Source organism: Suricata suricatta, chromosome 16 (assembly GCF_006229205.1).
Source record: "Suricata suricatta isolate VVHF042 chromosome 16, meerkat_22Aug2017_6uvM2_HiC, whole genome shotgun sequence".
In the NCBI taxonomy this organism is placed as follows: Eukaryota; Metazoa; Chordata; class Mammalia; order Carnivora; family Herpestidae; genus Suricata; species Suricata suricatta.
The window spans coordinates 42494358-42520539 of NC_043715.1; the positions used below are offsets into that span (position 1 = coordinate 42494358).

The window sequence follows — 26182 nt, forward strand, 5'->3', positions numbered from 1 at the left end:
ACCTATGAGTGCAAACATATGGTATCTATCCTTCTCCGCCTGACTTATTTCGCTTAGCATGACACCCTCGAGGTCCATCCACTTTCCTACGAATGGCCATATTTCATTCTTTCTCGTTGCCATGTAGTACTCCATTGTGTGTATGTATGTATGTATGTATGTATATATATATATATATATATATATATATATATATATACACACACACACCACATCTTCTTGATCCACTCATCAGGTGATGGACATTTAGGCTCTTTCCATGATTTGGCTATTGTAGAAAGTGCCGCTATGAACAATGGGGTACATCCTATGCATTAGCACTTCTGTATCCCCTGGGTAAATCCCCAGCAGTGCTATTGCTGGGTCATAGGGGAGTTCCATGGATAGATTTTTTGAGGAACCTCCACACTGTTTTCCAGAGCGGCTGCACCAGCTTACATTCCCACCAGCAGTGTAGGAGGGTGCCCATCTCTCCACACCCTCGCCAGCATCTGTAGTCTCTTGATTTGTTCATTTTAGCCACTCTGACTGTTTTGCCTGTTTTTAAATTGGGGTTTTGTGGAGGGGGTTTGGTTGGTTGGTTGGTTGGTTTGTTGGTTGGTTTTTTGCTATGGCCTAGTATGAGTTTGTTATATATTTTGGATGTTTACTCCAAGATACGTGTTTTGCAAATTTTTCTCCCATTTCTTAGGTTTCCTTTTCATTTTGTTGATGGTTTCCTTTGCTGTGAAGAGGCCCCCAGTTTGATATAGTCCCACATGTTTATTTCTGCTTTTGTTGCCCTTGATTTTGGTGTCAAATCCAAAAAGTCATCGCTTAAGAAAGAATGAAATCTGGGGCACCTGGGTGGCTTAGTCGGTTAAGTGTCCAGCTTTGGCTCAGGTTGTGATCTCACAGTTTGTGGGTTCGGGCCCTGCATCAGGCTCTGTGCTGACAGCTAGCTCAGAGCCTGGAGCTTGCTTCAGATTCTGTATCTCCCTCTCTCTCTGATCCTCCCCTGCTCATGCTATCTCTGTCTCAAAAATAAATAAAAAAAAAAAAAAAAGAAAGAAAGAATGAAATCTGGCCGTTTGTAGCAACCTGGATGGAATTCAAGGGTATTATGCTATGTGAAATAAGTCAGGCAGAGAAAGACAGATACCATATATATATATATTTTTAAGAGACTTTATTTTTTTTTTTTACATTTATTTATTTTTGAGAAACAGAGACAGAGCACAAGTGGAGAATAGGCAGAGAGAGAGGAAGGCACAGAATCTAAAGTAGGTTCCAGGCTCTGTGCTGACAGCTCGAACTCAAACTGTGCGGGGCTCGAACTCAAAACTGTGAGATCGTGACCTGAGCTGAGGTTGGACGCTTAACCAATGGAGCCACCCAGGCGCTGCAGATACCATATGTTGTCACTCATGTGTGGATCAGGAGAAACTTAACAGAGGACCATGGGGGAGGGGAAGGGGAAAAAATAGTTACAGAGAGGGAGGGAGGCAAACTATAAGAAACTCTTAAATACTGAGAACAAACTGAGGGTTGAGGGGGGTGGGGGAGAGGGGAAGGTGGGTGAGGGGCATGGACACTTGTTGGGATGAGCACTGTGTGTGTAAACAACTTGACAATAAACTATATTTTTTTAAAAGTAAGTAATTGTCAAGATCAGTGTCAGGGAACTTATTCCTCCGTTTTCATCCAGGAGTCTTATGGTTTTACGTCTCATGTTCAAGTCTTTAATCCATGTGAGCTGATAATGTGTGATGTAAGATAGGGTTCTAGTCTTTTGCATGTTGCTCTCAAGTTTTCCCAGCACCATTCATTGAAGAGCCTATCCTTTCCTCATAAATTTTTGGCTCCTTTGTCAAAAATTAATTGACAATATATGTACAGGTTTATTTCTGGACACTCTATTCTGTTTCCTTGATCTGTATGTCTTTTTTTTTTTTAATGTTTATTTAATTTTGAAAGACAGAGACAGCACGAGCAGGGGAGGGTCAGAGAGAGAGGGAGGCACAGAATCCAGAGCAGGCTTCTGGCTCTGAGCTGTCAGCACAGAGCCTGATGCAGGGCTCGAACCCACGAACCGTGAGATCATGACCTGAGCTGAAGTCAGAAGCTCAACCGACTGAGCCACCCAGGTGCCCCCTATATGTCTTTTTTTATGCCAGTACCATACTGTTTTGGTTACTTACAGCCTTGTGATATAGTTTGAAATCAGGAAGTGCGATGCCTTCAGCTGTGTTCTTTTCAGTCTTACTTTGGCTATTCTGCTCTTTTGTGGTTCCATACAAATTTTAGGATTGTTTTCTCTATTTTTGTAAAAAATGCCGTTGGAATTTTGATAGGGATTACACTGAAGTTATAGATAGCTTCACATAGTTTACCAATGTTAATTCTTCCAAACCATAAACACAAAATACCTTTCCATTTATTTGTGCCTTCTTAAATTTCTTCCATCAATATCTTACAATTTTTAGTGTGCAGATCTTTCACCTCCTTGGTTAAATTTATTCCTATGTATTTTGTTCCTTTTGATGCTATCATAAAGAAGATTGTTGGGGTGCCTGGGTGGCTCAGTCAGTTAAACATCTGACTTCGGCTCAGGTCATGATCTTGCGGTTAGTAAGTTCGAGCCCCACATCAGGCTCTGTGCTGACATCTCAGAGCCTGGAACCTGCTTTGGATTCTGTGTGTGTGTCTCTCTCTCTCTGCCCCTCCCCTGCTTGTGCTTTGTCTCTCTCTCTAAAAAATAAATAAACATTTTTCAAAATGAAAAAAAGAAGAAAATTATTTTTTTCACGTAGTTTGTTGTTAGTGAATGTTGGTTTGCAAATTGGCCTCTGCAGACAAAGGGCAGGGAGAGACTGAAGAGAGAGGGAGGCGCCCGGATTGGTGGGTGGGAGGTTTGGTAAGCGGGGGAACTTTATGAGGCTTGTCCCCGGCCACCAAATGAGTATGTCTCTGCACCTGCCAGGATCGTAAAGTTTGTACAGAGGCATTGCTTGGGTTCAGTCATGTACCCCTTGCAGACGGTCTCACCAACACCTTACTCTGGCAAGGCTGTGGACTTGGAATAGCGCCCACCGTGGGAATGGTCAGCAGAGCATCCATTCCGAAGACACGGTAGCGGGGAGGAGCCTCCCACTGCCCCGATCCAGCTCAGGGGTCAACCAGCAGTCCTGTCTTCTTACCTCCTCCAACAGCGTGTCAAACAAAATCCACTTTCGTGTATTTACTTTGTGTCCTTCAACTTTGCTGAGCTTGTTGATTAGGTCTAACAGTTTTTGGGTGGCGTTTTAGGAGTTTCCTTTTATAAGGTCATATCATCTGCAGAGAGGGTATTTTACTTCTTCCTCTCTGATTTGAGTGCCTTTTTCTTTTTCTTGCCTAATTGCCTTGCCTTGTGTTTCTAGTACTAGGTTGATAGGAGTGATGAGAGTGGGAAGCTTTGTCTTCCTCCTGAACTTAGAGAAAAGGGTTTTGGCTTTTTGTTGTTGAACTTGATGTTAGCTATGGGCTTGTCCTATGTGGCCTTTATTATGTTGAGGTACGTTTCTCCTATGCCCGGTTTGTTGAGAGTTTCTATCATTACATTAAAGAATGTTGAATTTTGTTAAATGCTTTTTTTGCACATATTGGGATGATCCTATCATTGTTATCTTTTTATTTTGTTAATGTGGTATATCACATTTATTGATTTACATATATTGAATCATCCCTGCATCCCAGGGATAAATCCCACTTGATCATAGTATATGATCCTCTTAATGTGCTGTTGAATTCAATTTGCTAATATTGAGGGTTTTGCACTTATATTTATCAGGGATAGCAGTCTATAGTTTTCTTCTAATGTACTTATCTGATTTTTGGTATCAAGGTAATGCTGCTCTTGTAAAAAGAGTTTGACAGTGTTCCCTTCCCTTTAATTTTTTGGAAGAGTTTGAAAAGGATTGTTATTAAATCTTCATTGATTTTTTAAAAAGTTTATTTATTGGCACAAAAACAGACACGTAGACCAAGTGAATAGAGAACCCAGAATTGGACCCACAAATGTATGTATGGCCAATTAATCTTTGACAAAGCAGGAAAGAGTATCCGATGGAAAAAAGATAGTGTCTTTAGCAGGTGGTGCTGGGAGAACTGGGCAGCAACATGCAGAAGAATGAAACTAGACCACTTTCTTACATCATACACAAAAATAAACTCAAAATGGCTGAAGGACCTGAATGTGAGACAGGAAACCATCAAAACCCTAGAGAAGAAAGCAGAAAAGAACCTCCTTGACTTCAACCACAGCAATTTCCTACTCGACACATCCCCAAAGGCAGGGGAATCGAGAGCAAAAATGAACTATTGGGACCTCATCAAGATAAAAAAGCTTCTGCACTGCAAAGGAAATAATCAAGGAAACTAATAGGCAACTGGCAGAATGGGAAAAGATAGTTGTAAATGACATATCAGATAAAGGGCTAGTATCCAAAATTTACCAGGAGCTCACTAAACTCCACATCTGAAATGGGCAGAAGACATGAATAGACACTTCTCCAAAGAGAACACATGACACATGAAACAATACTCAGCTTCACTCATCATCAGGGAAATACAAATCAAAACCACACTGAGATACCACCTCACACTCGTCAGAGTGGCTAAAATGAACAAATTAGGAGACTACAGATGCTGGCGAGGATGTGGAGAAAAGGGCACCCTCCTACACTGTTGGTGGGAATGTAAACTGGTACAGCTGCTCTGGAAAACAGTGTGGAGGTTCCTCAAAAAACTATCAATAGGACTCCCCTAAGACCCAGCAATAGCACTGCTAGGGATTTACCCAAGGGATACAGAAGTGCTGAAGCATAGGAGCACATGTACCCTGATGTTCATAGCAGCACTGTCAACAATAGCCAAATTATAGAAAGAGCCTAAATGTCCATCACCTGATGAATGGATCAAGAAGATGTGGTTTATCAATACAATGGAGTATTACATGGCAATGAGAAAGAATGAAGTCTGACCATTTGTACAACGTGGATGACCTCGAGGGTGTCATGCTAAGTGAAATAAGTCAGACAGAGAAGGACAGATACCATATGTTTTCACTCATAAGTGTAACAGGAGGAACTTAACAGAGGACTATGGGGGAGGGGAAGGGGGAAACTAGTTCAGGAGAGGGAGGGAGACAAATCATGAGAGACTCTTGAATACTGAGAACAAAGTGAGGGCTGAAGGGGGAGGGGGAGATGGGAAGGGAAGTGATGGGCATGGAGGAGGGCACTTGTGGGGATGAGTATTGGGTGTTATATGGAAACCAACTTGACAATAAACTTAAAAAAGAAAAAAATTGCTACTAATTTAGTAGCAAGCAATATAAACCAGAAATTAATGTGAGAAATATCATCTTAAATAAAATCATAAGTGAGGGCTAAAAATTGAATTTAGAAGCTTATTTATTTATTTTGAGAGTGAGAAAGAGAGAGTGAATGAGCACACGTGCAGGAGAGGGGCAGAGAGAGAGGGAGACAGACGGAATCCCAAGCAGGCTCCGCACTGTCAGCACAGAGCTCCATGCGGGGCTCAAACCACAAACCATCAGGAGTCAGATGCTTATACAGTGGAGCCACCCAGGGACCCCATATTAATTCATCTTTAAATGTCTGGTAGAGGAGCGCCTGGATGGCTCAGTTAGTTGAGCAGTCAACTTTGGCTCCGGTCATGATCTCACAGTTTGTGGGTTCGAGCCCCACGTCGAGCTCTGTGCTGACAGCTCAAAGCCTGGAGCCTGCTTCCAATTCTGTGTGTCCCTCTCTCTTTACCCCTCCCCTGATCATGATCTGTCTGTGTCTCTCAAAATTAAATAAATGTTAAAAAATAATTTTTTTAAATGAAGTAAATATCTGGTAGCATTCACCAATGAAACCATCTGGTCCTAAACTTTTCTTTGTTGGGAGGTTTCTTATTACTGACTCAATCTCCTTACTTGTAATCAATCTGTTCACATTTTCCATGTCTTCATCATTCAGTCTTGGTAGGCTCTGTGTTTCTAGGAACTTACACATTTTTCCTAGGTTGTAAAATATGTTGGTAAACAATTATTCATAGTAGCCTCTTAAGTCCTTTGTGTTTGTGTGTTATCGGTTGTATAGTCTCCTCTATTTTTTATTTTGAGTCTTCTTGTTTTCTTAGTCTAAATAAAGGTTTGTCAGTTTTGTTTATCTCTTTAAAAGACCAATTCTTGGGGCACCTAGGTGGCTCAGTCTGTTGAGTATCTGGCTTCAGCTCAGGTCATGACCTCTCAGTTTGTGAGTTGGAGCCCCGTGTGGGGCTCTCTGCTGTTAGTTCAGAGCCCACTTTGATTCTCTGCCCCTCCCCCGCTCACACTCTTCTCTAAAAAAAATGAATAAACGTTTTTTTAAAAAAAAGAAAAAGATCAGTTCTTAGTTTCATTGCTTTTTCTATTGTGTTTCTGGTATCTTATTTATTTCTCCTATGATCTTTGTTATTTCCTTCCTTCTACTAACTTTGGGATTCGTTTTTTTCTTTTCTTTTCTTTTTTATAAAGTTCCTTGAGGTGTAAATTCCGCTTTGAGATTTTTCTTTTTTCTTAATGTAGGCATTTATCTCTGTAAACTTCCCTGTTAAATGTTTCTGCTGCCTCCCATAAATTTTGGTATGTTGTATTTCCATTTTCATTTGTCTCAAGTTATTTTTAAGTTTTCTTTTAATTTCTTCTTTGACCCATTGGTTGTCCAAGAGCATGTTGTTTAATATCCACATATTTGTGAATTTTCCAGGGTTTAAAAAAATCATTTTCTACTTTTATGACATTGTGATCAGAAAAGATGCTTGTTAAGATTTCAGGCTTAAATTTTCTAAGATTTGCTTTGTGGCCTACCGTATCACCTACCCTTGCGCAAGCTCTTTGTGCACCTGAGGAGAAGGGGCATTCTGCTTCCGTTGGACGGAATGTTCTGTGTGTCTGATAGTTGTGTTCAGTATAAAGTATATAGTCCATGTCTGCTGTTGCCTTATCAATTTTATATCTGGACGAGCTACCCATTGTTGAAAGTGGGATATTGAAGTCCCTACTAGTATTGTATTGTCTGTTTGTCCCTTCAAGTCTCTTAGTACCTGCTTTATATATTTAGGCGCTGCAATATTAGCTGCATGTATATATATATGTACATATACATATACACAATTTTTATATTCTACTGATGAATTGACTCCTTTATCATTATATAATAATCGTCTTTGTCTCATTACAGTTTTTTAAAGAAGTTTTTAATGTTTATTAATTTTTGAGAGTAAGACAGAGTGTGAGTGGGGGAGAAGCAGAGAAAGAGTGAGGCACAGAATCCGAAGCAGGCTCCAGGCTCTAAGCTGTCAGCACAGAGCCTGATGCAGGGCTCGAACCCACAAACTGCGAGATCATGACCTGAGCCGAAGTCAGATGCTCAACCAACTGAGCCACCCAAGCACCCCTGCAGTTTTTTACTTAAAGTCTATTTTGTCTAATGTAAATATAGCTTATCCCTCTCTCTTCCTCTCTTCTCTCTCAGGGACTCTATTGTTGCATAGTTTATCTTAATGGTATTCCATCATTCACTTAGGCTTTTTTCCCTCTTTATTTTATGTTTTATTTATTTCTGAGAGAGAGAGAATGAGCAGGGGAGCAGCAGAGAGAGAGAGAGGGAGACACAATCCGAAGCAGGCTCCAGGCTCCGATCTGTCAGCACAGAGCCTAATGCAGGGCTTGAACTCATGAACTGTGAGATCATGACCTGAGCTGAAGTCAGACACTTCAGCGAGTGAGCCAGCCAGGCGCCCCTCTTTTTTATCATTTTTAATGATTTCTAGCTCTCTGTTAAATTTCTAGATTTGTTTGTGTGTATTTTTCCCTGATTTCTTGAATTGTCTTTCTGTATTTTCTTGTAGCTCACTGAGCTTCCTTAAACAACTATTTTGAATTTTTTTGTCAGGCAAATCACAGATATCCTTTCTTTGAGGTCAGTTACTGGGGAATTATTGTTCCTTTGGTGGTATCATGTTTCCCGGGTTTTTCGTGTTCCTTGAAGTCTCGCGTTGCTGTGTTCACATTTGTAGGAGCAGTTACATCATCCAGTCTTTACCGATGGCTTCAGGCAAGAAGTGCGTGCGTCAGGCTTTGTGAGGGATTCTGAGGCTTTCTCAGACCTTTCCTATGGATACACCTGCTCCATACTTCTTGTTCCCTCTTGGGGAAGGGGGTGCTTTTCAAGATACCATGACTCCTCTTGATCCTGCAAAGCCAGGCCGAGTGCCACCTGCCTCCCATCTGCTTTCTCTTGGGTTGTACTTACTGCTCAAGTTTGCGTTCTTTCTCCCAGGCCTGCCGAGTCAGCCTCTCGGCACATGCTGACTAGCCACCTTCAGAGGCTCACTCTCACGTCCCCAGGGGCATCCGCTGGGAGCCAGCCCTGGGGCGGGCGTGGGTGTGTGGGTGAGGCAGGCACAGCACGGGGATGCCCGTGGATCAGCTGAGGAGGCCCACAGGCCAGGCCTGGCAGTCTCCCTGATGTCTGCACTGCAGTCAGTAGGATCCACGTCCCTGTGAGGCTTCCCAAGCCCCCCCGCTGCCCTTCCCCCAGCCGCTGCCTAAGCCCTGGTTGTGTAGGACTTCTCTTCAAGGCCCCCAGTCTGGGGAGTCTGCACCAGGTGTGTGATAGAGCTTCTCTGCTGGACTCTCAGATTTCCACCAAGGTGCTCTTGGCCATGGGTGATTGTCAAAGTCAGTGTTCTTCGGGGGAAAGAGAGTAGAAAAACTATTTCAGCGTTTGATTACATCACTCTCAGCCTTTTCAAAGGGGCAAGAGCTCTGCAGGAAAAATACGTTTCTTACTCACCTTCTCCTCTAGCCAGCAGAAGGTGACTGCCATTACTGGTTTCTTGTGTCTCCTTCCAAAAACAGTTTATCCATTTGCAAGGAGACCTTCCCTCCTACCTGCTGTCCGCCACTGTAGCCTGCTCTTCCTGGGGTTCTGAGCCTTGCTTTTCTTTATTAATAATAGTACTTAGAGATCATTCCTCGTCAATCTGATATTCTTAAGCTTTTCAAATTGTACAAGCAAGACATGAGTGTATTCTCCTGATTAAAACCAAGAAAAGGAAACTACCCCAGCAAAAGCGGTATACACACAGAGAAGCAGTACAGGGTAGTGGTTAAGGGGACGGGCGCTAGAGCTAGACCGCCTGGGTTTGAAGTCAGGCTCTACCGCTTACCAGCTGTGAGACTCTGAGCGAGTTCCTTGACTTCTCTGGGTCTCAGCTCCCTCATCTATAAAATGAAGTTAATGATCCCTTCCTTATAGCGCTGTTGTACAGATTAAATGAGACGCCACATGTATGATGCGTAAAATAGTGCCTGATATTATATGTAGGATGTTTAGAACCGTGCCCAGTGAGTTGGAAATGCTCTTTATTTTTTTTTAATTTTTTAATGTTTTATTTATTTTTGATGCAGAGAGAGACAGAGCATGAGAGGGGGAGGGGCAGAGAGAGAAGGAGACACAGAATCCGAAGCAGCCTCCCGACGCAGGGCTCGAACCCACGAATGTGAGATCTGACCTGAGCCGAAGTCGGAGGCTTAACCGACTGAGCCACCCAGGCGCCCCTGGAAATGCTCTTTAAATATTAGCTGCTCAAGGGGCGCCTGGGTGGCTCAGTCGGTTGAGTGACCGACTTCGGCTCAGGTCATGATGTCACAGTCTGTGAGGTTGAGCCCCTCCGCATCGAGCTCTGTGCTGACAGCTTGGAGCCTGGAACCTGCTTCAGATTCTGCGTCTCCCTTTTTCTCTGCCCCTCCCTCCTCTCGCAAGAATAAACATTTAAAATTTGTAAATATTAGCTGCTCTCAGCACATTGGTCTTTCGTGGCTGTGGACATACCAAGGAAATTCTCCTTCTAAGTGTCTTTGATGATGATGATGATGATGATGATGATGATGATGATGGTCAAAATACCTAACATGGGATCTACTCTTAGCAGATTTTTAGTTCACGATGCAGTATGGTTGACTGTTGGCACAATGGTGTACAGCAGACCTCTAGCACTTCTTCCTCTTGCATGACTGAAACTTTGTACCTATTGATTAGCACCTCCCCCTCCCCCCAGCACTGGCAGCCACCATTCCACTCTCTGCTTTAAGGGGTCTGCCTGGGGTAGATACCTCACTTAGGTAGAATTGTGCGCTCTTTGTCTAAGACTGGCTTATTTCATTTAGCATAATGCCTCCAAGTGCCCTCCGTGTTGTCACATATTACAGGATATCCTTCTTTTCCTTTCTTTTTTCTTTTTTTAAAGTTGATATATTTACTTCGAGAGAGTGCACACAAGTGAGCGAGCGGGGGGTGGGGTGGGGAGGGCAGAGAGAGAGGGAGAGAATCCCAGGCAGACTCCACACTCAGTGTAGAGCCAATGTGGGGCTCGATCCCATTACCATGAGACCTTGACCTGACCCGAAATCAAGAGTTGGTCACTTGACCAACTGAATTACCCACATGCCTCAGGATATCCTTCTATCCTAAGGCTGAATAATATTCCGCTGTATGTATAGACCATGTTCCCGCTGTCAGGACTCTTCTTTCCTGCCGTTTACCTGCTGGCCTCAGTCTCCTCCTCTGCACCCCAGGCTGCGTCCTCCAGGCTCACACATTCACCTTTGTTTTCCCCACTGGCCCTGATCACTTTGGCCCTTGCTCCCTCTCTCCGTGCCTGGGCCACTTGAGTGTCTCCCTGACCATGCTGGGCTGTCATTCTCTGGTGAACGTCTGTCTGTTCACCTACTCTCCTGTGAGCTGGGAGGCCAGGAACTGAGCCGGCCTGACCGCCGCCCTTTCCCAGCACAGGGCTGGGCATTCAGTGCACCGTGTCCTCGGTGCTTAGCTCTGCCCTGAGCGTGTGCCTGGTGCTCAGTGAATTTGAGAAAAAATAAAAAGACCTTTTGACGACTCCACGCCACTGGTTTGCTCCGTGTTTCACCACCTCACACCCCGTCCTCATCTCCCTGTTCCTCCTCTCCCTCTTCTTCCCCCCTCATCCCACACTTCACATTGGCCCCGCCCACCTCCCAAGTCCCGCTTTCTTGGGAACTCGCCCACCCCGACCCATGGATTTCAGGCCCTCCATTACTCGGCTGACCCAAGGAGCACCTGAGGTCCCAGCCTTTGCTTGTGACCTTAGCGCCCAAACTCCAGGTTTCCGATGCAGATGGACTGCACAGCTCTGTGCTGCTGCTGTTCTCTATCATCTTTGCCAAAATGAATTTGGAAAGGGAACTTAACCTATGAAATATTATTGCAAAGAAATGGATGAGCTAGAGCCAAGTATGTGATGAAAATAAATTTCGAAAGCATAATGTTTTTTTTAATGTTTTATTTATTTTTGAGAGAGAGAGAGACATCGTGAGCAGGGGAGAGTCAGAGAGAGAGACACACACAGAATCTGAAGCAGGCTCCAGGCTCTGAGCTGTCAGCACAGAGCCTGTCGCGGGGCTCAAACCCACGGACTGCAAGATCATGACCTGAGCCGAAGCTGGATGCTCAACCAACTGAGCCACCCAGGCGCCCCGAAAGCATAATGTTCAGGTGAAAAAGTCAATTGCAGAAGGAAATATAAGATATAGTGTGGCCAGAGTGTATAGTGATATAGAACTATGTATTGATAAATCTATGCACATATATTAAAAACGTGAAAGCATGAATGGGAGTGGGAACCAAAAAGGCTCACACACATTTGAAAAGGTGCTCAAGACCATTAGTAGTAAGAGAAGTGACGGGGCGCCTGGGTGGCTCAGTCGGTTAAGCGTCTGACTTCAGCTCAGGTCATGATCTTGTGGTCCACGAGTTCGAGCCCCACGTCAGGCTCTGTGCTGACAGCTCAGAGCCTGGAGCCTGCTTCAGATCCTGTGTCTCCCTCTCTCTCTGCCCCTCCTATACTCATGCTCTGTTTCTGTCTCTCAGTAATAAATAAATGTCAAATTTTTAAAAAAAAGAAGAAGTGAGAACCAAAGTAATGGCAGGTGCCACCTGACACTGAATTACTCTGACAAAAACTAGAAAGTTGGATAATGCCACGTGTCAGCAGTGACGGAAGCGTACAGGAAGCCCCATGAACTCTCGGCTGGAGTGTGGACGGGACAACCGTTGTGGAAAGCAACCCGGCACATACGTATTCATGACGCAGCATTTCTCCCTGGAGAGAGACATGGAAGTCTCCAACGGCCACGCACGAGGGTGTGCACAGCAGCATTATTCACAGGGCTCGTGGTGGGGGAGGGAGTTGGAAGGAGCCTGAGTGTCCTCTCTGGGCAGGAGACAGTAAACTGTGGAGGGGCCCCACCATGGGTGCCGCAAGCAGCCATGAGACACTGTGAACTCCATGTGTCCAGAGTAACATGGGTAGATCCTAAAATCAGTGCTAAGTGAGAAAAGAATGCACACCATCATGGGCCTATAAATTAGAGAACACTTGCACAGGCGTGGCTCAGACAGGCATTACGGCTCTGGATTTCGGCTCAGATGAAGGATCTCATGCTTCGTGGGATTGAGTCCCGCATCAGGCGCTGCACTGACAGAGAGGGGCCTCTCCCCCTCTCTCTGCCCCTTGCGTGAGCCCTTTCTCTCTCTCTCTCTCAAAATAAATAAAAAGAAAAGAAAACATGCACAGAAACCAATGGTATCCATCCTACAGGAGCACGGCCAGCTAAAAAGACACAGCGGAACATATGCGAATGTTTGCCAGTAGAGGGCACTGCAAGGGACTGGATATGGGGATATAAGGGAATAAATTAAAGGTGAAACGAGCTATCTTGTGGGGAATCATGAGCTGCGGGTATGGAATCCACCCATGACACCTGAGACCTGAAAAAGAAGCCAGTTCAAGGGTTGTGGAGGATGATGAGCTCCAGATGTAGGAATGAAGTTCTCTCTGGGGTGAGATCAGGTGGCTTAAAATGCCATCTGCAATGTATGCCACTTGAAAAAGAAGTCTTCAGTGAACATAGAAAAATACTTAGATTTGACACAGCTGGTAGTGAGGATGTAGGTGTTTGTTACAAGGATTCTCTCCATTTTCTTGTCTACCTGGAATATTTCCTATCAAAATTTTTAGAAGACTTTCACCACTGGCCATGGAAAAGAAAACATCTTGTCTTGAAAACCAATACAACACGGGGCGCCTGGGTGGCTCAGTGGGTTGAGCATCCGACTTCGGCTCAGGCCATGATTTCACGGTTCGTGTGTTCGAGCCCCGTGTCGGGCTCTGTGCTGACAGCTAGCTCAGAGCCTGGAGCCTGCTTCAGATTCTGTGTCTCCCTCTCTCCCTGACCCCCTCCCCCTGCTCGCACTCTCTGTCTCTCAAAAATAAATTTAAAAAAACATTAAAAAATAAAAATAAATAAATACAACAAAAAATATTATTCCCTTCTAGTCAGACACTGAGACCTGTTGACAGTTGCTGTCAGCAAGGTTAGAGAGGCGTTTAGGACCCAGCATCAAACCACTTTCTCGATGACACCATCACAATGAGAACTGGATCATTTTCTTATTAGATGCCAGTTATGTTGGTTTGTGCCATTTCTTTTCATGCCCATAAACAGCCTAAACTCAACTCTTGTGCCCCTGCTGGAAACCACCCTTTAACACATCGACTTAAGTCTTTTTGAAAAGATTTTATCCTCTTTTAAAAAAAATTTTTTTAAGTTTTATTTATTTATTTTGAGAGAGACAGAGACACAGTGAGCAGGGGAGGGGGAGAGAAAGAGAGAGAGAGTGAGAGGGAGAATCCCAAGCAGGCTCCACACCCTCAGCGCAGAGCCCCACGTGGGGCTCGAACTCACGACACCATAAGATCATGACCGGAACTGAAACTGAGAGTCAGATGCCCCACCTGTTGAGACACCCAGGTGCCCCAAGGTTTTACCTCTTCAAATGCACTCCAGTTAAAACCACACACATAGAAAGGTGCACTTACCGTGAGTATACAGCTTGACATACTTTCACATAGTCTGAACAGCCCCATGTAACCAGTGTCCGAATCAAGAAAGAGGACCCCGTCCCAGCTCCCCCCAGTCACAATGCCCCCGAGGGTAACCACTCCCCTGACCTTTACCCCCCAGACTGGTTTTGCCTGTTTTAGGACCTCATACCTAAAGTCACGCAGTTACAGTCTTTTGAGTGTGGCTTTTTTCATTTAGTGTAATGCTTTCGAAATTCATCCTGGTAGTTGCAAGTATCCATAGTTCATTGCCTTTTATTGCTGACCAGTATCCCTTGTATGCGTGTACCGTAACGTACGTATCCATTCTACTGTTGAGGACTTGGTTTCCAGTTCAAGGGCGATCTGAATACATTCAGAGCATTGGGTAGGCGGAAATGGGGGGGTTCCCAGGGGAAAATGGCTGGATCATAGGACAGGCATATGTCATCTTTAGGAGATCTTGGTGTTAGAATTATTTAAAGGGAGTAATTAGCTCTTCAAAATGTATGGTTTGATGACCGGCTTATGTAATAAGAAGAAAGCATCATGAAAATTCAAGTGTGACATCAAACTACACTGGCTTCATGTTTCAGAACAGAATGGATCCCCTTTATGACTGGTGACATAGTAATGCTCCACTGACATTACTAGGCATTTTACACTTGATTTTAGCCAAAAGGCTGAGAGACATTTTATGTAACTTCCAACTACTAACAGTTACCAACTATTGGAAAATAAAAATTTTTTGTATTATTCATATGGCCCTATTATTACCAAGCTATTTTAGCTAACGCTCGTAATATGTACTTGACAGATCATATGCATTACTTTTTTTAATTTTTTAAATATAGTTTATTTATTTTCGAGACAGAGAGAGACAGAGCATGAGTGAGGGAGGGGCAGAGAGAGAGGGATACACAGAATCCAAAGCAGGCTCCAGGCTTTGAGCTGTCAGCACAGAGCCCGACATGAGGCTTGAACCCACGAGCCATGAGATCATGACCTGAGCCAAAGATGGCTGCTTAACCGACTGAGCCACCCAGGCGCCCCTCATGGTTATTTAAATTCTCTTATTAGTTCTTAACGTAAATGTTAAGGAGAAACATTAATGTTTAATGTTTATTTATTTTGAGACAGAGAGGGAGAGAGTGGGGGAGGGGCAGAGAGAGCATCCCAAGCAGCCTCCATGCTTAGCACGGGGCCTGACAGGAGTCTCATCCCGCGATCCTGAGAGAGCATGGCCTGAGCCAAATTCAAGAGTCTGACACTTAACTGACGGAGCCACCCAGGTACCCTGAGAAAAACTATTTTAAAAGTAAGTTAGATGACTAAACACCAAATTATTTTAATTTTAACTGGAACATATCTCATGTGTCTTACTACCAAGCCATTGTCTTAACAGTGAAATTTATGTTCCATTTGTTTGCCGATTCCACGTACACCTGAGAGAGCTACAGGTCAGAGAGAAAACCCAGTAAATGCCTTGGTTCTTCAAGAGGTTCTGGGGAAGGGCTGGGTGCCCCAAGCCACTTTCACCTAAGGAACCAGCCTCATGCCACGAGGGGGCGCCATTGGAGGGAAAGTGGGCCTCCTGGAAACCCTGCAGGTGCGGCCTGGCCTTTTGCTGCACACCCGCCGCCCAGAGGGCGTCCTTTGCAGACATCCCTGCACTCAATTCCCACCGCTGTAAGTAGCCTTAAGACACCCAATCTGCAGATAGGCAAATACACACACTAAGTTGCGCAGCCCAGAGGAACAGAACTGGGATTTCAGTGTAGGTCTCTTTTGATTCTGCAGCCTGAAGACATTTCCACCTATGGCTCCTCACTGTGACCCTGATTTGTCGTGTGAGGGTGCGGGGAGGGGTTACTTTTCTCCCACCAAGCCCATTCAGTGTGCCCTCTCTCTTTTTCTAGCACACTCTCTTCCCCCTCTTGTGCGCTTACCTGGAACTCCCCTCACACACCTGCCTCAAGCCATCTGCTCCCCTTAGGCCGCAGCCCACATAATCAGCCTTCTGAGCTGCCCTCCCGCCCGCTCCCTCATCTCCGCCCCACCTCCTGGGCTTGGTCCAGCTCTGTCCTAGCGTGCCAGGGCCCCTGTCTGGGCCTCCCCCTAGGCTCTCAGCCTCAGAGAGGAGGAGCCGCTGTCACAGGAGGCAGCCCTGGGATTCAGGACTTACATGCGGATCCAACTTGGGTCTCTCCCCTACTCCCAAGGAGGCCCATGTCCCAAGGAGAGACATCAGGCGGTACACTCACCTTCCCAGCCCAACCCCCCCTCCCCACCAAGACAGCCTGGGACCAGAGGCCATGGGCCCATCCCCCTGCCCATGTAGCCAGACATTAGCATGATCTTGAATTTCAGGTCTATAAATCACCTGGGGTGGGGGGTGGGGTGCTCATAAATCTGTTTTCCCATGCTGGTCGGCTTGCTTGACCTCTTGCCCCTCCTCCTCCAGACTCCCTTCACCCTTCCTGGGAGACTGGCCCAAGGAGGGGCCTGGGCATATATAGGGAGCCACTGTGGGAGGGGCTGGCCACAGAGGCTTCGGAAAGAGAAGGTGAGGAGGGCTCTGGGGGGCCTGGATGACCTAGGGGAACTAGGAAGTGATGAGGTGCAGGAGGCCAGCACTGAGCCCGGGCCAATGGCTGCCCTGCCTGAGCTTTGGTTTCCTTGTCTGTAAAGTGGCCCGCCATCAGGGTTGTGGGGGGATTCATTCATTCAGCACCAGTCTGGGGCAAGCAGGGAGCCGGGAGCGTCCCCTGGCAGCTGGGGGGTGGAGTGAGGCCGATGGGGCTGGCTGGGGCTACCCTCCCCTCCTGGCCTCCTTCCCGCTCATGTGTTCCCTGCAGGACTATGGCTTCTGCAGCAGCAGAGGGGGAGAAGGGGTCTCCGGTTGTGGTGGGACTGCTCGTGGTGGGCAACATCATTATTCTGGTGAGACCTCCTCCAGGGCTGGGAGCCCCAGGGCGTGGGCGGGGAGGGGGCTCAGGGCCCAGGTCTCCCCGGATGGGATGGCCGCAGGCTGTCATGCCCGAGCAGCCTGGATTCCAATCCCAGCGTGGCGTCTCCCCAGCTTTGTCAACCCCCGGCAAACCACTCTACTTCTGCTGCTTCCCTGTCTATAGATCAGGTCCCCATCGTGGGCCGTTGTGTGGGTTAATCCATATATGGCCTTCAGCTTCAAAAAAGTGCTTGACAAATGCTGTCCTCAGTAACAGGACTATAGACATAAAGTGCCCACTTGGGGCACAGGAGGCCCGTAGTAATGAATACGAACCATAGCAAAGTCTTTCAATTACTATTTAATTTTTTAAAAATATGATACCTGTACATGGCTCTGGAGCCAAACAGCCTGGGTTCAAATCCCAGCTCTGCCACTTTCTCCTGTGGGACCTGGGGCCAGTAACATAACCTCCCAGGGCCTCATTTTTCTCATCTGTAGATAGAGATAAAATAGGAATGCCGAGAGTTTAAGATTAGTCATCAGATTGAGGCGGAGTGTGGCACACGTGGTTACTGTTTGTGTCGGCCATAATAACCATAGTGCTCTGCAGCTGGTGACAATGCTTATCACACAGAAAGCAATGCCGGGACAGTGCCTATCGTGCACACGCCAAATACGCATGCGGTACATTAGCGTGATGGTTGTCAGAGGTATCCACTGAGACGTCTTCCCCTCTCCTTGCTCCCCATCTCTCATCCCTATAGGTATCTAGATTTTTAGTTTCTCCAACATTTCATTAAGCAAATACAAGCCAATAGGAAAGTATATGCCCATTTTCCTCCCTTTTTGTCCAAGGTATAGCTCATTCCACATCCTGTTCTGGCCTCCCAGTTTTTCCTGCTGACATAGTCTGTACACCACTCCACCTGAGTCCTCAGAGACCCTCTCTGCCCTTTGCCACAACTACAGCGTGGCACACCGGTTCCTTTCGCACAGTGATGCAGGGAATAACCTTGTGGGTTTATGGTTTTCCGGCATGAGCAGGATTGATTTCTGCAAGCAGAATTGCAGATCAAAGGGTTGATGCCTTTGTAGTTGTTCCGGCCCTGGCCAGATTCCTCAGCTCGGGAAGAACAACACTACTGAGAGAGGGCGTGTGACCCAGCATCTCCTCTGGTCCAGTCATGCGCTCTGGGCTGTGCATGTGGCATCTCCTGGTACCCTTGAAGCAACTGGCAGCTGGGATGTGGGCCAGGGGGACAGGGATCGGGCTGGGCAGCCCTTCCCTTCTGACCTCTGCCCAGCCCCATCCCCACTCATGGAAGGCGAGGTCCTTGCCATTCTTATTACGTGCCCCCTTTACCGAGGCCGGTGGAGGCTCAGAAGGGGAACGTGCTCACGGAGTCCCGCAGCCCCGGCTGCCATGCCTGAGCCAGCTCTTCTAACCTGTTGTACTGTCCAGCTGTCGGGCCTGGCCCTGTTTGCTGAGACGGTATGGGTGACAGCTGACCAGTACCGCGTGTACCCGCTGATGGGCGTCTCAGGCAAGGATGATGTCTTCGCGGGCGCCTGGATCGCCATCTTCTGCGGCTTCTCCTTCTTCGTGGTGGCCAGCTTCGGGGCGGGCGCAGCGCTCTGCCGCCGCCGGTCCATGATCCTCACGGTGAGGCCCCAGGGGAGGGCGTGGGCACGGGCGGCCAGGGGGATCAACACAGACTCATAGTAACGACCACCGCCGCAGCCGCGAGTGTGTGCCCAGCGCGGTGCCACACTTGGGCCTATCATCCTATTTAATCTTCCCATAACCCAGCAACAGGCCCGACTATGATCCTCAGTTTACAAAGAAAATTGGGGCACCGAGAGGGAGGCAAGGAAGCTCTGCCCAGGAAGATGGTTCTTGAGTGGCAGGACTGAGATTCGAACCTTAGCTAGTTGGTCCCCAGAGTCTGTGCTTATGAGCTCTGGCAAAACAACAACAATAATAATAGCACAGCTACCATTTAAGGAGTCCTCACTCCATTCTAAATGTTTTACATAGATTGGTTCATTTATTCCTCACAACCTACCGTGAGATACCATCCTCATTGTGACCCCATTTGACAGAGTTGAAACTGAGGCTCAGAGAAGTGAAGTCAATCATCCAGGGTTGCACAGTGAGTAGATGACAGCTGGGATTTGAACCCAAGTAGTTCAGCTTGAGCCTGTGCCAGGAATGACCTCCACAGCAATAACCCACACTTCCCAAGCGCCCCTCATGTGCCCGGCACTAGGCTGAGCAGTTTAGAAAATGAGCCCCCCCCCCCCCGCCCCGCCGATCTCCCCAGAAGCCTCTGAAGCTTCTCTACCCCTTCACCTGTTGAGGAAACTGGGGTTCAAAGAGGCCAAAAGACTAGGTGGTCGGGAAGGCAGGACCTCTAATACCGGACCCACTGAGGCGGAGCCAACACGGTGCTTCCTCCACAATCGAGGGCCTTGTAGATTCCCAGGAGCAGCCACTTATTCAATCAACAAATGTTTCTTGAGCAAGAACCACGTGCCAAACCCCGCGCTGGGCACTGGGGCTCTGGTGAGAAAGCAGAAAAGCCCTGTGCCAGCGGAGTGCCTCCCAAGGGAGCAGCAGTGCACAGGGACGAGGGGAGGGAGGTCCGGGCTGGGCCGGGGGTGGGGGGCCTGCACCCGGAGAAAGGGAAGGCCCCGGCAATGTGAGGCCGTGAGTCCTGGGTCTACAGGAAGAGCATGCCTGGGGGAGGGAACAGCAAGAGCAAAGACTCTGAAGTCAGAGCCAAGTGGGGTTGGAGGGGAGGGAGAGGAAATGAGGGTCGATGGAGTGGGTACGGTGGGCACCGGGCATGAGGGCGAGAAAGGGAAGGTGGGCCAATTGGGGTGAGTCTTGCCAGCCTTGGTAAGGACTTGGGCTTGACTGTAAGATAGAGCCTTGGGAAGGCTTTCCTTCTCCTCCTCTTTCTTTCCTGCACAGAATTCTCTGGCATAACAATTTAACCTAAGCCCCAAAAGCTCACCCAGCTAGTAAAAAAAAAAAAAAAAAAAAGTTTGTTCCTGTATCTGTCTCCCTTATTAGTTTGTCATTAACTAAGACACAGGATTTTATTTCTTTTTTTTAACGTAATTATTGTCAAGTTGGCGAACATACAGTGTATACAGTGTGCTCTTAGCTTTGGGGGAAAATCCCCGTGATTCATCACTTACATTCAACACCCAGCCCTCATCCCAACAAATGCCCTTCTCAATGCCCATCACCCATTTCCCCTCTCCCCCATGCCCCTGCCCCTTTAACCCTCCATTTGTTCTCTTACGGTCTCTTACGGTCTGCCTCCCTCTCTGTTTGAAACTGTTTTTTCCCCTTCCCTTCCCCTGCTCTTCTGTTAAGTTTCTCAAGTTCCACATATGAGTGAAAACATATGGTATCTGTCTTTCTCTGACTGACTTGTTTCACTTAGCATAATACCCTCCAGTTCCATCCATGTTGCTGCAAATGGCAGGATTTCATTCTTTCTCTTTGCCAAGTGGTACTCCATTGTTTATAAAAACCACATCTTCTTGATCCATTCATCAGTCGATGGACATTTGGGCTCTTTCCGTATTTTGGCTATTGTTGATAGAGCAGCTATGAACATTGGGGTACATGTGCCCCTATGCATCAGCACTCCTGTATCCTTTGGATAAATCCCTAGTAGTGCTATTGCTGGGTCGTAGGGTGGTTCTATTTTTAATATTTTGAGGAACCTCCGTACTGTTTTCCGAGTGTCTGCACCTATTTGCATTCCCACCAACAGTGCAGGAGGGTGTCCGTTTCTCCACATCCTTACAAGCATCTGTTGTCTCCTGAGTTGTTCATTTTAGCCACTCTGACCGGTGTGAGGTGGTATCTCAGTGTGGTTTTGATTTGTGTTTCCCCGATGACGAGTGATGTTGAGCATCTTTTCATGTAAGACACAGAATTTTATGGGAAATTTATGGGAAATCTCAAACATAGAGCAGAGTGAATGGCATGAGCGCTGGGTACCCACCGCCTGGTTTCAACGGTATCGACCACAGACGTGGCCAACTTTGCCCCCTCTGCTCCACCCCCTGCCTGCCCGCCTTCTTCTTTCTGGGGTATTTGGAAGTGCATTCCAGACACCGAGTCATTTGCCTATAAATATTTGCGCATTTCAATGAGTGATGAGGACCCTGTCTAGAGCGGTCAGGCATGTTTTCCTGCATCGTCTCAGCTCCGGCCGAGGACTTAGCGCAACCGCATCCCACCCCGTTGCTTTAAGGGAGAGGGCGTGGGGTGAAGAAAGAGCTTTTTTCCTTTTTATGTGCCACTGGCACACCCTGCAAAATCCACCCCAATCCCCTCAAGTCTCTCTTCCAATATCTAATCTGTGTTCAAATGTCCCTGGTTGTCTCAAGAATGTCTTCCCCCCGATAGGAGACATTTATTTTATTGCACCCAAGCCAATAATTAACTTCAGGAAATACTTTACATATTTCTGTTGACTTCATTTTTCCTGAACATTTTATTATAAAAAAATATAGAAATATATCAAAAATACAGAAAAGGTGAAAGACTTGAACAGGGAACCCCCATGCGCCCACCACATAGATGCTACCATTCACATTGTCCTGCACTTCTTTATAAAATGGCATTTTTAGGGGCACCTGGGTGGCTCAGGCAGTTGGGTGTCCGACTTCGGCTCAGGTCAGGATCTCGCAGTCTGTGAGTCTGAGCCCCCCATCGGGCTCTGTGTGCTGACAGCTAAGAGCCTGGAGCCTGCTTCGGATTCTGTGCCTCCCTCTCTCTCTCTGCCCCTGACCTGCTCATGCTCTGCCTCTCTCCCTCTCTCTCTCTCCCCCCCCCTCTTCTCTCTCTCAAAAATAAATAGAAACATTAAAATAAATAAAATAAAATTGCATTTCTATCCATCAATCCATCTCTTGAGGGGGTGTGACTTCACACGGGCTCCGCCCTCACTGGCTGCCCCTCTGTCTCGCCCTCCATCTCCCCAGTACCTGGTGCTCATGCTCATCGTCTACATCTTTGAGTGCGCCTCCTGCATCACGTCCTACACTCACCGCGACTATGTGAGCTGGGCAGAGGCCAGGGGAGGGGCATGACTTGGGCGGAGGGGGGCAAGAATCTGGGCCTGGGGGTGGGGTGGAGGGTGACCTCCCTCCCCACCCACCCCACTGGATCCTGTTCTTTCCTGGACCTCTGCAGATGGTGTCCAACCCATCCCTGATTACCAAGCAGATGCTGACCTTCTACAGTGCAGACACAGACCAGGGCCGGGAACTAACTCGCCTCTGGGACCGCATCATGATTGAGGTGGACATGGGGGGCTCAGGGGGGACGAGGTGGGGAGGGCTGGAAGACCTGGGACTCTGAGGTAGATAGGCTCGCATTATGCCTACTGGTGGATGATACCACGCCTGCGGCCCTTATGGGCGGTGAGGAGGCCTGGTCATGGCCATTTGCCAGATGAGGAGACAGGCCCAAAGAAGGGAATGTCCCTTGCTCATGTCACGTGGCCAGTAAGCTGGGATCAAAATCTGACAGCCCATATCCAGAGCTCCTGCTCTTAACCATGACACATACCTTCTTAATAATGACAGTAATCATAATAAGGAACATGTAATGAGTACTAACTTGGTTAGTACTGTTCAAGGCACTATTAAAGCTTACTTATTTCTCACAACTCTCCCATAACGGAGATCAGCTTTTTAGCAATGAGGAAACTGAGTAAGAGGTTGAGTGGCTCACACAAGGTCACGCAGCTGGTACCTCACAGAGCCAGAACGGTTGAAACCTAGACCATCAACTTCCAGAAGCCACATTCTTTTTTTTTTTTTAAGTGCTTATTTATATTTGAGAGAGAGACAGAGAGACAGAGCATGAGTGGGGGAGAATAAAGCAGACTCCAGGCTCTGAGTCATCAGGACAGAGCCCAACACGGGGCTCAAACACATGAAACACAAAATTTTGACCTGAGCTGAAGTCGGATGGTCCCAGAAGCCACATTCTTAATTCGACCCAACGTGATATGGCACAAGAGGAGAGTGTTGAGGACCCAAGGGAAACTGGGATCCCAATTTGGCTCAAGTCCCACAGCTAGCCAAGATGAGAACTCATATTTGAAGGAATCTGTTTTTATCATTCAGGGCCACAAATCAAACACCCACAGGGGCCAGAAGAAGCCAAGAATCTGCCTCTGGATGTCCTTTACTTCAGGTTTAGTTAACAGCTAATTCAAAAGAATTTTAAAACCAGTAACAAAACCATGGGTTTGATCCAAATCCCCCACCAGCCTCTTGGTGATGGGACAAATGTCTTCTGCTCTTGGTTCACATGCACAGACACTGCCCGCCCCCCCCCCTTCAAAGCCAAGGTCATGGGGAAGTCAGGCCCAGCTTCCTCACTCTACAACCTCGGGCGAGTGGCTGTCCTCTCTGAGCCGGAGCCTGCCTGACCCCTGCCTTTCTCTCCAGCAAGAGTGCTGTGGCACATCTGGTCCCATGGACTGGGTGAACTTCACATCGGCCTTCCGGGCGGCCACCCCGGAGGTGGTGTTCCCCTGGCCCCCACTGTGCTGTCGGCGGACGGGCAACTTCATCCCCCTCAATGAGGAGGGCTGCCGCCTGGGCCACACGGACTACCTGTTCACCAAGGTGCGGCCCCCCTGCTGCTCCCCTGTCTTCTGGTCTGTCTGCCCCGCTGCGTCTCCTAGCTCTTCCTCCTTCCCGCTCCCTTCTCCTCTTCCCTCTCCGGCTTTATCTTTCTCTCCCTTCTTTCTGGCTCCCCCAACTCTCTCCCCATCTGTGCCTCCCTCCCTGTGCTAGTCAGTGGGAGGCCCAGGGTTTGTCTGACCCTGACCTGGCACCGACAACTTTTCTCAGGTTGGGAATAAGAGCAACAACAACAGGAATCACACAGCAGCAACACCAACTGCCATTTATCGAGTCTTTACATGGTGCTGGGCATTCTTCTAGGCATTTCGAGGTTTTGTCCAATTTCTCAACCTAGCCTCAGGAAGGAAAGATTAGAATGATCCCATTTTAAGGATGATGAAACAGAGCTCACTCGCGAGTGAGGGATGGAGCTGGGGCTGGACTTCAGGAGGTCAAGCCCCAACTAGGTGATTTAACTAGTGCAGAGTGAGTGCAGAGGCAGAGAGAAACCGGAGATCAGACTGGGCGGAGAACCAGTCCCAGGTCGTCCTGGCTGCTTCTGGTCGCTGAGGGGCCCTTCCGCCACGTCTTAGATCAGGTGTCACAAAGAGGGGAGCCTGTGCAAACCAGCACCATTGTCAGAGTCACCCAACCATTCCTCAAGCCCGACTGTGCGCAGAGCGCATGCGTGTGTCCGTCTCATGGACTCCCCACAGTGCTTTCCAAGGCCAGTCCATCAGGATCTCCCCTTGCACAGATGGGAAAAGTGAGGCTCAGAGGGTCAGGATCATTCCCAGGCCCCAAAAGCCAACACGCGGCAGAGCCGGTCCCCTGTTCGGTCCGCTGACTCCAGGACACACACCCTGAACCCTTGTTCTCTGCTGCCTCCAAGCAGAGGCAGGAGTCTGTGTGGACAGGATCTGGTTGTGAGGCTCAGGCCACGCTTGGCCTCATTCCTAAGTGAGGACATAGCAAAACTGCATTCATCCTAAAGGCAGACTTTAAACCCTTGGAACTGGTGGGCAGCATGGCAAGCCACCTCCAGACAAGATGCCCCCAGACTCCCATAGCCACCAACAGGGCAGTACCCACCTGTGCGGGGCATGGACTCAACATCACATCCCTGGTTCCCCAGAACTGCTCGGGGAGGTAGACACGGCCACACTCCCCATCGCACAGGTGAGAAAACCAAGGCTTGAGGAAGGAAATGACCTTCCCAAGGGCACACACTGACATTTTCTCATCCCCCCCACCCCATTTCTCCTCCTGCCCAGGGCTGCTTCGAGCACATCAGCCATGCCATCGACAGCTACACATGGGGCATCTCGTGGTTTGGATTTGCCATCCTGATGTGGACGGTGAGAGGCGGGGAGCCCCTGGGCCAGGTGGGATGTGCGTGGGGGGCTGGAGCGCCCCTCACTTGACTGCCTCCTCACCCAGCTGCCTGTGATGCTGATAGCCATGTATTTCTACGCCACGTTGTGAGGAACCAGAAGGCCACGTGCACGGGTCGGCCTCTTCCTCCTGTTCCTGTTTCCTCCGGCTGAGGACTGGATGGCCGCCCCGCCTCTCCCCTTCCTGCCTCCCTCAAGCTTCCCCCCTTCCTCACCAAAGACCTTTTACCAGGTTTCTGAGCCCTGCTGGGACTCAGGGGTGCCCTGAAACCCCTGGACATGTGTGCGTGGACCCTTAGCCCTTGACCTCATTTCACTTTGCTGATTCCTGGCCCATCTTTCAGTGTCAACATCAAGTCCTGTCCTCGGAGGACCTTCCGGGATCCCACCACCCCATCTCCAATGCCTGTCAGCTCCATGACCGATGTTGCCATCATTGCTAAATAGTTAGGGGTTGTTTATTCTCTGGTGGACTAGGGTTGCCATGAGGGGAGGACCAAGCTCTGTCACGGTCACTGTATTGTCCCCAGCATCACCCAACGGAGGGCTGAGCATGGATATTCAATAAATGCTGGTTGAACAAATTAGTTTGTTTTCTTCTGGGGCAAAGGCAAACACACAAGGACTCTCCCAATGGACGCGGCAGAAGCCCAACTGGCACTGACTGAAACATAACATGGAGTTTCTTGGCTCATGTAACTGAGTCAGTATTGCTGGCTTCAGGCATGGCTGGATCCAGGGGTTTGATCTAAGTTTCAAGGAAACCTGCTTCATTCTCAGACAGGCTTTCTCATCACTAAGCAAAGAGCAGCAAGGGAGGCCTCTCCCCAACAGCTTTACCCAAGGTCAGGGATTCAATCTCACTGCCTTACTTTATTATTTTTTAGTGGTTTTTTTTTATTGATTTTTGAGAGACAGTGTGAGCAGGGGAAGGTCAGAGAGAAAGGGAGATACAGAATCCAAAGCAGTCTCCAGGCTCTGAGCTAGCTGTCAGCACAGAGTCCTACGCAGGTCTCGAACCCATGAACCGTGAGAACCTGAGCTGAAGCCAGACGCTTAACCAACTGAGCCACCCAGGCGCCCCATCACTGTCTTACTTTAGAGTCTAGGCCCATCCTTTGGCTGGGGAAGGGAGGGTACATGAATTAATACTTTTGCTAAGGAT

At 47.9% G+C, this 26182-nt stretch overlaps 1 protein-coding gene across 1 annotated transcript; it reads left to right on the forward strand.

Annotated features, from left to right (window-relative positions):
- Window positions 1-15630: 15630 nt before the first annotated feature.
- Window positions 15631-25601, forward strand: UPK1A (uroplakin 1A). The gene is made up of 8 exons (XM_029925994.1): window positions 15631-15687; window positions 16857-16941; window positions 18414-18614; window positions 21965-22039; window positions 22176-22283; window positions 23444-23623; window positions 24898-24981; window positions 25064-25601. Exons 2-8 carry the CDS (start codon window positions 16861-16863, stop codon window positions 25106-25108), a joined length of 774 nt encoding a protein of 257 aa, XP_029781854.1. The 5' UTR covers window positions 15631-15687; window positions 16857-16860; the 3' UTR covers window positions 25109-25601.
- The last annotated feature ends 581 nt before the right edge of the window (window positions 25602-26182 follow it).

Coding starts and splice junctions, on each gene's coding strand:
- UPK1A (XM_029925994.1), top strand. CDS start 16,861: ATGGCTTCTGCAGCAGCAGAGGGGGAGAAGGGGTCTCCGGTTGTGGTG. Junction 23,624..24,897: donor CGGACTACCTGTTCACCAAG/GTGCGGCCCCCC, acceptor CCTCCTGCCCAG/GGCTGCTTCGAGCACATCAG. Junction 24,982..25,063: donor TTGCCATCCTGATGTGGACG/GTGAGAGGCGGG, acceptor CTCCTCACCCAG/CTGCCTGTGATGCTGATAGC.